The sequence below is a fragment of the Oncorhynchus mykiss genome, chromosome 10, assembly GCF_013265735.2.
Source record: "Oncorhynchus mykiss isolate Arlee chromosome 10, USDA_OmykA_1.1, whole genome shotgun sequence".
NCBI classification, from domain to species: Eukaryota; Metazoa; Chordata; class Actinopteri; order Salmoniformes; family Salmonidae; genus Oncorhynchus; species Oncorhynchus mykiss.
The window spans coordinates 1,049,507-1,061,106 of record NC_048574.1 but is presented as its reverse complement, the minus strand read 5'-3'; the positions used below and the strand labels follow the sequence as shown (position 1 = coordinate 1,061,106).

Here is an 11,600-nt window from a genome sequence, read left to right as displayed (position 1 = left end):
GTGTCACTGGCATAGAGGGCGTTGGCGGAGCGGCCTGTCTCCCGTGCTCCGTGTTGGCTGTTGACCCCGGAGCCTCCGGGGACTGTGTGCCATGCTGTACCAGAGGGGCAGATTGGGAAAGAAAGGCAGACAGGTCAGGTCCATGTGGAGGGGTGGTCAGGTCAACTCCCTGTTTGTTCCTCTCCAGGAAGGATGAGACCATCCGTGCCTCCTCCAATTCCCTTCTGGCTTGACGGTGCCGTCGCTGCTGTGTCAGGTCCTTGGCAATGAATTCCTGTTCCTGTAGAGCTCTACGGGCCTCCACATCCAATTGGTGACATCGTTCGTCAGCCTGTTGTTTCTCCTCAATCTGACGCTCATTTTCCTCTAGTGCTAATAGTTTCATCCTCTCTTGTAGGACAGCGGTCTGTGAATCGCTGAGGGCTATTGAATGGCGGCTGCCATGGCCACTTCTAAAGGGGTATCCACTAGTTGAACTCCCACTCCGTCTAGAGTACTTCGACGATTTCCCTTTAGATAACTCACTTAGACCAGGAAACTCCTTGACATCTTGACCGAACTGAAATTTGTGATGTTTTTAGTAAGCATTGTATTTCTGCTGGTTTTCTTTTTGAAATAAAAAAATGTCCAACATGATCCTGACCGGTCTTATACTGGTCTATTATACTGGTCTATTATACTGGTCTATTGTTTCAGTCCCTCGGCCTGATGTGGAAAACAGTAAGCTGGTTTTTAATATTCCAAAAGTCACAGGAGATGAGGTCTGCACTATCTGCTATAGATTCTAAGAAATCATTAGGCGCTGACAATCTGGATCCATATTTACTCAAGTGTTCGGCACCTATTATTTCTGGTGTAGTGACGCATATCTTTAATCAAACATTAGTCGTAGGAAAGATTCCTAAATCTTGGAGAACAGCTTTTGTTTAACCACTCCTCAAGGGAGGTGATGGTAGTGAGTTGGATAATTATCGGCCCATCTTTAAGCTCTCCTGTTTGGCTAAACTTCTAGAGTCATTGGTGACTACAATCTTCTTTAACTGTTAACAATACTCTTTCTAGTAATCAATCTGGCTTTAGACCTAAACACAGGACTATTATGGCCACTGTACGTGTTGTAAATGATATTACTAATGCCCTAGATAATAGAAAGCACTGTGCCGCCTTGTTCATAGATTTATCTAAAGCTTTTGACACTGTAGACCATGCGATACTTTTGGGTAAACTGTCGCCAATAGGACTGGAATTGGATGCCTGTCGTTGGTTTCATGACTATCTAAAGGATAGAAGTCCGGTTGTTAGAGTAGACCGCATCCAGTCGAAGCCATTGGAGTTGGTTAAAGGGGTCCCACAAGGTTCTATACTCGGTCCATTACTGTTTACTCTCTACATAAACAATATCGGTGATGAGATAAGAAAGTGTAAAATTAATTTATATGCTGATGACACTGTCATGTACTCTATCGCTTCAACGGCTGACCAAGCATTATCATTATTGGAGACAGATTTCTTAAAGATATTACAAAGGTATTTTATACAGCTGAAACTTGTTTTAAATGCAAAGACAACACATTTTATGATTTTTAATAGGTTAAAAAAGTTGGTTGAAAATACACTTGCACTTACTAGCTTAGATGTTTCTCGATTTAATCAGGTCTCTGCATTTAAATACATAGGGATATGGTTGGATGATAAACTGTCTTTTAAAATGCATATTGACAAACTTTTATACTAAAAATCAAGTGTGTGTGTGATGATCGTATTAATGAGTTATCGGTTCCAATGAACAGATCAATTAGGCAATTAAACACTCAGATGGAGAAGGAGACAGACACCATGGGAGACCCATGTTTTAGATAGACAGGTATAATCTCTAGGATCACCATCACCTACTGATAAGGGTCTCTGCATATAAATACTTAGGGATGATGAACTGTCTATTAAAATGCATGTTGACGAACTTTATAAACGGCTAAAAATCAAGCTAGACTTCTTCTTGTAGAGGACATGTTTGTCCTCTACAAATAGAAGGCAAATTGTGCAAGCTACTTTTATGTCTGTTACAGATTATGGGGATGTTATTTACATGAAGGTTACGGCATCAACACTTACATCGCTGGATGCTACTTATCACTGCACACTCAGGTTTATTAAGGTTGCTAGCTACAGAACTCACCACTGTGTTTTATAACAACATGTGGGTTGGACCATGTTTTGGAATATTTGTATTCCGTACAGGCTTCCTTCTTTTCACTCTGTCATTTAGGTTTGTGTTGTGGAGTAACTATAATGCTATTGATCCATCCTCAGCTGTCTCCTATCACAGACATTAAACTCTGTGACTGTTTTAAAGTCACCATTGGCCTCTTGGTGAAATCCCTGTTAGGAGGTTTAGGAAGGTTTAGAAATCCCTGAGTGGTTTCCTTCCTCTCTGGCAACTGAGTTAGGAAGGATGCCTGTAACTTTGTAGTGACTGGGTGTATTGATACACCATCCAAAGTGTAACGAGTAACTTCACCATGCTCAAAGGGATATTCAATGTCTGTTTTTTTATTTGAACCCATCTACCAATAGGAGCCCTTCTCTGCGAGGCATTGGAAAACCTCCCTGGTCTTTGTGTTTGAATCTGTGTTTGAAATTCCCTGCTCGTTACATATGTGTGGGGTACAGAGATAAGGTAGTCATAAAAAAATCATGTGAGTGAGTCCATTCAACTTATGTGACTTGGTGAAGCACATTTTTACTCATGAACATATTTAGGCTTGCCATAACGAAATGATTGAAAACTTATTGACTCAAGACATTTCATCTTTTTTTTTTCATCTTTTTTTTTTATAGATTTAAAATTCAGGTTGTAACACATCAACATGTTGAACAAGTCAAGGGATGTGAATACTTTCAGAAGACCCTGTGGGTGTAAGGAGAACTACATTAAGGAAAATATATCTAGCTATAACCAGGTCTGCCCTGCACGGTTGTTGTAGGTTTTAATAAGTTGTTTGATGTTGTTCCTGATATAAGTACAGATTTATAATTCATATAGATTAAAGGACATCTAATGGGCTGTATCTAATTAGTGGATACTAACACTGCTCTCAGGGCAGTGTCTAATTAGTGGATACTAACACTGCTCTCAGGGCAGTGTCTGCTCATTTTTACTAGCACTGCTCTCAGGGCAGTGTCTGCTCATTTTTACTAACACTGCTCTCAGGGCAGTGTCTGCTCATTTTTACTAGCACTGCTCTCAGGGCAGTGTCTGCTCATTTTTACTAGCACTGCTCTCAGGGCAGTGTCTGCTCATTTTTACTAACACTGCTCTCAGGGCAGTGTCTGCTCATTTTTACTAACACTGCTCTCAGGGCAGTGTCTGCTCATTTTTACTAGCACTGCTCTCAGGGCAGTGTCTGCTCATTTTTACTAGCACTGCTCTCAGGGCAGTGTCTGCTCATTTTTACTAGCACTGCTCTCAGGGCAGTGTCTGCTCATTTTTACTAACACTGCTCTCAGGGCAGTGTCTGCTCATTTTTACTAGCACTGCTCTCAGGGCAGTGTCTGCTCATTTTTACTAACAGAAGTTACTTTTTTGTAGCAGGTTAAGAGAACTTACCCAGTGGTTTAGGAGAACTACATTAAGTTTAGGGAAAAGGTTAGGGTTACCTAAAATGGTAGAATTCAAACTATTTAGCTATATCCAGGTCTGCCCTGAGAACAGTCTTGATTTCCAGTAATGTGATTCTGCTACTGGTGTCAGTGTTGTTTGGTTTTGTTCCTGTTCTTCCGGCAGGTTCTCCAGAGGATCCTGATCAGGAGCCCAGTAGAGAGCAAGACTCCTCCCCCGGCAGCCAGCAGCAGTAGCAGCACGTCCACAGAGTGGTAAGAGTACCAGGGCATCCTGTTGGCCGACGTACGGAGGTGAGACGCCCCCTTGTGTCGCATCACAAACTCCAACCAGAAGAGGGCCTTGTCCATGGGCTTGATGGGCTGGTCCCTGTGCAGGCGGGACAATCTCTGCATGTTCTCCCTGTAGGGGGCGTGGGTGAGCACCTGGTTCAGAGCCTGCTGGAAACTGGGTCCGTTGAACATGGCCAGCTCCAGGATCTTGGCGGCGCCTCTCTCCTGCAGACGCAGAAGATTGTCATACTGGTCAAAGAACAGGGGTATCCCCAGCACTGGGGTGCCGTGGTAGATGGCCTCCTGGACCCCATTGGTTCCTCCATGGGCCACAAAGGCTCTGGTCTGGGGGTGACCCAGGAGGTCTTTCTGGGGCATCCAGTCCACCAGAAGAGTGTTGTTACCCAGAGTGGAGGGCCTCTTGCCCCGGTGCCTCCAGATCACCTTAGATAGAAGAAGAAGATATGAATTTCTCTTTAAATAACTTCTCATTTACATCACTTTACATCACTTGCATTGCAGAGAGCTTTACATATAAATGCTAATAATGAAAAACAATCAGGATACCTTCTGAGGCAGCTTGGCGAACACGCTGGCGATCTGGTCTGTGATATCAACAGGAAGTGCATTGACAAGAGTCCCCAGAGACATGACGATCACCCCATGCTCCCCGGCACTCTGGACAAACTCCTCCAGGTCTGGAGGCAGGGGCTGGGCCGGCTTGCACTGGAACCCCCCCATGTAGATGACGTTGGGCATGGTGGGACGGGGGAAGTCAAACACAAAGTCAGACCTCATCAGCCAGATGTCAGCTTCCTGGATCAAGGAGATGATGTCACAGCCCCCTTCGAAGTACTTGGCGCAAATTGCGTCATAACTCGGCCCAACCATGAACCTCTGCTGATACACGATGATGCTGTAGTGCAGCATGTTTTGGACCCGTTGGACGAAGGTCATCTTGTCAGTGAATCCAGACCCTGGGACCGGGATGTAGGACAGGGGAGAGGGGGCGATGGCAAAATGGCCTTCCCCGCTGGTGATCCAACGGGCGTTGAGTACCACAGGCAGTTTGAGGTAGTGGGCCATCAGCAGCCCTCCAGCCATAGCAGGGTCGGTGAGCATCATGTCATACTGAGCATCCTGGAGACTCTTCATCAGCTTCCTGTCGTCGAACATGCGAGCCAGTGTGTCGCAAGCCAGGATGTGCGCTTCTTCTATCATACTGAGGAACTCCATGGTTAGTTGGAAGAACTTCAGTGTCGATACCACCTCTTGCTGAGCCTGTTGTAAGATATTAAACAGAGATTGAATGTTTCTTAGACAAAATAAATGGATGTCTTGCTGGATGGTTGATTGGCTGGTTTGCTAGCTGGATCGATTGATCAACCAATCAACCAATCAAGAAGACACATCAAACCTTCATGTGCTTCTGAAGGCACGTTATGAAGACATACCTTCAGGTTCTTCTATAGGCACGTTATGAAGACATACCTTCAGGTTCTTCTATAGGCACGTTATGAAGACATACCTTCAGGTTCTTCTGTAGGCACGTTATGAAGACATACCTTCAGGTTCTTCTATAGGCACGTTATGAAGACATACCTTCAGGTTCTTCTGTAGGCACGTTATGAAGACATACCTTCAGGTTCTTCTATAGGCACGTTATGAAGACATATACTGTACCTTAAAGTGCTTCTGTAGGAAGGCCTCGAAGAAGCTGTATAAGGATTCTTTCTCCTTGATGGTGATGGAGGTGTATAGAGGTGACTCCTCAGTGATGTACCAGCTGGTGGAGGGTCTGACCACCGTGATGGTGTGGCCTCTGGCATGAAGCTCCTCGATCAGTACCTACACATTGGTGACGTTAGTAAGCTCACAAGGGAATGGTATTATGTCAGAGGCATGTTGTGGAGAGCTGTCAAAAATGTGCCTTATAAAAGGTATACATCCTCAATCTAAGAAACCCAAGAAGTAAATGTGCATCAAAATCGTTCAGTTCAAGCTGAAGATATCATGAGCTGATCTCAATCCACTGCATCTGCCTAGGTCACCCTTCCACATCTGCGGTAGAAGTTGACCGAGCTACAGCAGCGTTTGTCAGACTTTGAGACATCCCGAAATCGGTCTTCTCACGAAAACGTCTGTAGGGTCCCAACGGTTTGACCTACAAAACTAATATGACCAGTCTATGGAAAGATGACTCTCACAAACATGATGGTGTTCTCTGTTTTGTTCTACGACCCCCAGCAGTGTCACTGGACTCGTCCGAAGCTAACCCATGCAAGCAAATGGAGGTATGAAGGTCATTTTGTATCAAAAATAAGGGATTAAATATTCAAAAAATGAAAATAAGATATAATACAGACACTTCAAAATCATTTTATTTTTTCCAATGTCATTCAATCGTTCTATGGGCTATAGTAGTAAAGGCCAAATTCAATATTTTATCAAATCTTTTTTCAATATATATTTTTTAATACCTAAAGGGGTCCTATAATTCAACATCATTTAGCTAAATGATCCACAGTATGACCGTCCTAAAACAACTCCATATGTTAGCACAATACACACAGTAGTCTCATTGAGATGCAGGGTTCTTCAATTCCGGTCCTGGAGGGCCGACACCCACTTTGGTGGTTGTGGTGAGGTGTGGCCTGATTAATATAGTTGAAATCATTCGTTTGAAATCACAAAACTTGTGTAGAACACCATAACGGTAAATGACCAATAGCAGAGGTTTCTACAGTACTGAAAATCCGTATTTAAGTAAAAGTACTTTTATAATATATATTTTTTTTTCTTCTTCTTGCGGCTATTTACAACGTTTAGGTTTGGCGGTCAAATGTCCAAAGTGTCCAAAGTCTGTTATGAAGGCAAAGGGTGGCTACTTTGAAGAATCTAAAATATATTTTGATTTGTTTTACACTTTTTTTGGTTACTACATTATTCCCTATGTGTTATTTAATAGTGTTGATGTCTTCACTATTATTCTACAATGTAAAAAATTGTCACAAAAAAAAACTTAAGTTAGTAGGTGTGTCCAAATCGACTTCAACTGTACTGTATATATATAAACTCAGCAAAAAAAGAAACTTCCCTTTTCCAGGGATAATTCGTAAAAGTCCAAATATCTTGACAGATGTTCAAGGGTTTAAACATTGTTTCCTATGCTTGTTCAATGAACCATGAACAACTAATGAACATGCACCTGTGGAACGGTCATTAAGACATTAATAGCTTACAGACTGTAGGCAGACTGTAGGCAATTAAGGTCACACTTGTGAAAACTTAGGACACTAAAGAGGCCTTTCTACTGACTCTGAAAAACAACAAAATAAATATGCCCAGGGTCCCTGCTCATCTGTATGAACGTGCCTTAAGCATGCTGCAAGAAGGCATTAGGAATGCAGATGTGGCCAGGGCAATACATTGCAATGTCCGTACTGTGAGAAGCCTAAGACAGCGCTACAGGGAGACAGGATGGACAGCTGATCATCCTCGCAGTGGCAGACCACGTGTAACAACACCTGCACAGGATTGGTACATCCGAACATCACACCTGCGGGACAGGTACAGGATGGCAACAACAACTGCCTGAGTTATACCAAAATCGCACAAATCCCTCAATCAGTGCTCAGACTGTCCGTAATAGGCTGAGCGAGGCTGGACTGAGGCCTGTTGTAAGGCATGTCCTCAGCAGACATCACCGGCAACAACGTCACCAATGGGCAAAAACCCACTGTGGATGGACCAGACAGGTCTGGCAAAAAGTTTTCTTCACTGACGAGTAGCTGTTTTGTCTCACCAGGGGTGATGGTCGGATTTGCATTTATCGTTGAAGGAATAAGCGTTACACCGAGGCCTGTACTCTGGAGCAGAAACGATTTGGAGGTGGAGGGTCCGTCATGGTCTGGGGCGGTGTGTCACAGCATCATCAGACTGAGCTTGTTGTCATTGCAGGCAATCTCAACTCTGTGCGTTACAGGGAAGACATCCTCCTCCCTCATGTGGTACTCTTCATGTAGGCTCATCCTGACATGATCCTCCAGCATGACATTGCCACCAGCCATACTGCTCGTCCTGTGCGTGATTTCCTGAAAGACAGGAATGTCAGTGTTCTGCCATGGCCAATGAAGAGCCCGGATCTCAATCCCATTGAGCACATCTGGGACCTGTTGGATCATTCCCCCCAGAAATGTGCTGAGAACTTGCAGGTGCCTTGATGGATGAGTGTGGTAACATCTCACAGCAAGAACCGGCAAATCTGGTGCAGTCCAGGAGGAGGAGATGCACTGCAGTACTTCTTCGGGCTAGGGGGCAGTATTTTCACCTCCGGATGAAAAGCGTGCCCAAAGTAAACTGACTGTTACTCAGGCCCAGAAGCTAGGATATGTATATACCTAGTAGATTTGGATAGAAAACACTCTGAAGTTTCTAAAACTGTTAGAATAATGTCTGTGTGTATAACAGAACTGATTTGGCAGGCGAAACCCCGAGGACAGTCCATCCAGGGAATTTGTTTTATAGGTCATTGTGTTTTCCAATGGCTTTCTAAGGCTAACCTGACTCATATGGGCCCCGATTGCAGTTCCTATGGCTACCACTAGATGTCAACAGTCTTTAGACATGGTTTAATGTTTTTCTTTTGAGAAATGAAGAAGTAGTGCTGTTCTTTCTACGTGTCACTCTGAAGGGTTCTAGTCTATTTGTTGCGCGTGAACAGGAGTCCGTGTTGTTTTCCCATCTTAAATCTTGCATCGATTATTTACGTTTTAGGATACCTGAGGTTGGATTAGGAACGTTGTTTGAAATGTTTGGACCAAGTTTACAGGTAACTTATTAGATACTTTGTAGTCATGTTGGGACCGGTGTATTTCTGAATCAAACGTGCCAAATAAACTGATATTTTGGGGATATAAAGAAGGAATTTATCGAACAAAACGACCATTCATTGTGTCACTGAGACATTTGAGATTGCAAAAAGATGACGATCTTCAAAGGTAAGACATTTCTTATATGGCTATTTCTGACTTTCGTGTCGCACCTGGTTGAAAGTGGTTTTCATGTTTTTGAATGCGGGTTGCTGTCCTCAGATAATCGTATGGTTTGCTTTCGCCGTAAAGCCTTTTTGAAATCTGACACAGCGGCTGGATTAACAAGAAGTTAACCTGTTAGATCTCTAGGGGCGCTATTTCATTTTTGGATAAAAAACGTTCCCGTTTTAAGCGCGATATTTTGTCACGAAAAGATGCTCGACTATGCATATTCTTGACAGTTTTGGAAAGACAACACTCTGAAGTTTCAGAATCTGCAAAGATTTTGTCTGTAAGTGCCCCAGAACTCATTCTACAGGCGAAACCAAGATGATGCATCAACCAGGAATTAGCAGAATTTCTGAAGTTCTGTTTTCCATTGTCTCCTTATATGGCTGTGATTGCGCAACGAATGAGCCTACACTTTCTGTCGTTCGCCCAAGGTCTTAGCAGCATTGTGACGTATTTGTAGGCATATCATTGGAAGATTGACCATAAGAGACTACATTTTCCAAGTGTCCGCCTGGTGTCCTGCGTGGAATTCGGTGCGCAATTGCCAGCTGCTTTTACTTTACCATTTGATTCAGGGGAGAAACCATGTGTCCAAGAACGATGTATCAATGAAGAGATATGTGAAAAACACCTTGATGATTGATTCTAAACAACGTTTGCCATGTTTTCAGTCGATATTATGGAGTTAATTTGGAAAAAAGTTCGCGTTTTGAGGACTGAATTTTCGGTTTTTTTTTGGTAGCCAAATGTGATGTATAAAACGGAGCTATTTCTAATACACAAAGAATCTTTTTGGAAAAACTGAGCATCTGCTATCTAACAGAGTATCCTCATTGAAAACATCAGAAGTTCTTCAAAGGTAAATGATTTTATTTGAAGGCTTTTATGTTTTTGTTGAAATGTTGCGTGCTGGATGCTAACGCTAATGCTAACGCTAAATCCTTTGTTTGCTAGCTACTGTTACACAAATTATTGTTTTCCTATGGTTGAGAAGCATATTTTGAAAATCTGAGATGACAGTGTTGTTTACAAAAGGCTAAGCTTGCGAGATGGCATATTTATTTCATTTCATTTGCGATTTTCATGAATAGTTAACGTTGCGTTATGGTAATGAGCTTGGGAGATCAGAGAGGTTAAGCTTTATTTTGATGTATTACACTTATATTTTCGGTTATGTTGAATATTTATATTTCTGTAGTTTGAATTTGTCGCTCTGCAATTTCACTGGATGTTGTCAAATCGATCCCGCTAACGGGATTGGAGAGTTAAGGGATCCCTAAGAGGTTTTAATGCAGCTGGTGGCCACACTAGATACTGACTGTTACTTTGATTTTGACCCTCCCCCTTTGTTCAGGGACACATTATTCAATTTCTGTTAGTTACATGTCTGTGGAACTTGTTCAGTTTATGTCTCAGTTGCTGAATCTTGTTATGTTCATACAAATATCTACACGTGTTAAGTTTGCTGAAAATAAACACAGTGAGAGGACGTTTTATTTATTTTTTGCAGAGTTTATACATAAATATATGTATTTTTTCCAAGCAGGCCGTGGATGACCAACTGCCCAGAAAGTTTCCATTAATAACCTCCCCCGGCCAGCGGGCAGTCCTGTATGTCGAGCCCTGCGACATAATATATAATAATATAAACCTATGTAATTGGAGGGATTTGGTCAAATGTAACTAAGTTAACAGTAAGTTGCAATTATTGACACACTGAAACATGTACGCCTGGCACTTACTACCATACCCTGTTCAAGGGCACTTAAATATTTTGTCTTGCCCATTCACCATCTGAATGGCACACAGACACAATCCATGTCTCCATTGTCTCAGGGCTTATAAATCCTTCTTTAACCCGTCTCCTCCCCTGCATCTACACTGATTGAAGTGGATTTAACAGGTGAGATCAATAAGGGATTCATATATTTCACCTGGATTCACCTCATCAGTCTATATCGTGGAAAGAGCAGGTGTTCCTAATGTTTTGTACACTCACTGTACAATACGTCAAGACACAACTATGGAACAAATTTCTATTTGCTTTTCAAAATTCCCTGATTTTTCAGAAATCCTGCTTGGATTCCCGACATCAGAAGGGAATAATCAGCATGAAATCTTCGTAAAGTAACAAAACGCTAGACACAACATTGAGCACCTTCATGTTGACCCAGTGGCTTCCATCGACAGGAAAGACCAGGACTTTTCCTCCATGGCAGGACGGTGCAGGAAGGAGAAGGAGAAATGACACCAGACTTAGAAACGAGAGGTCTCCCCAAGGAGAGCGAGAATACATTGTGTCTACACAGAGGAAAAAGGGGACAAAAGTCACTTGTTTTTCCAACTAGTCACCTCTAGACGTAAAATGCTTTATTGACCTGAAAGCAAGTCAAGTCTTACACCCGTGCAACGTATAGTTAAATAACAGTTCAATAAACTAAACACCATTATGTTATATACTTGTGTCAATAAGTTAGTATTGTCTGCACAGCTTTATTACACTATTACATAGCAACAAACTACTTGAGTGTAGGTGAATAAGAATATCCATTAAGAGTTGGCTTACCGGTGCTATAGAGTCCATGCAGCACTAACAACGAAAATGGTTACATATCGGCTGGCAATACTTTGAACTTCTGAAAGTTCATACTCCTGATAGTACAG

At 42.5% G+C, this 11,600-nt stretch overlaps 1 protein-coding gene across 1 annotated transcript; it reads right to left on the bottom strand.

The window, feature by feature from the left end:
* Positions 1–2,807: 2,807 nt before the first annotated feature.
* On the bottom strand, positions 2,808–11,600 carry LOC110533255 (UDP-glucuronosyltransferase 2C1). Its single transcript, XM_021617340.2, has 5 exons — positions 11,503–11,600; positions 11,095–11,237; positions 5,575–5,739; positions 4,459–5,172; positions 2,808–4,335 (listed from the first exon to the last, which is right to left on the bottom strand). Exons 2-5 carry the CDS (start codon positions 11,230–11,232, stop codon positions 3,748–3,750), a joined length of 1,605 nt encoding a protein of 534 aa, XP_021473015.2. The 5' UTR covers positions 11,233–11,237; positions 11,503–11,600; the 3' UTR covers positions 2,808–3,747.

Excerpts from the sequence above, each read along its gene's own strand:
- LOC110533255 (XM_021617340.2), bottom strand. The coding sequence starts at position 11,232 with ATGTATTCTCGCTCTCCTTGGGGAGACCTCTCGTTTCTAAGTCTGGTG. Across the intron at positions 5,740-11,094 it reads GCCACTGGGTCAACATGAAG|GTACTGATCGAGGAGCTTCA; the intron begins GTGCTCAATGTT and ends ACCAATGTGTAG. Across the intron at positions 5,173-5,574 it reads TCCTACAGAAGCACTTTAAG|GCTCAGCAAGAGGTGGTATC; the intron begins GTACAGTATATG and ends ATCTTACAACAG.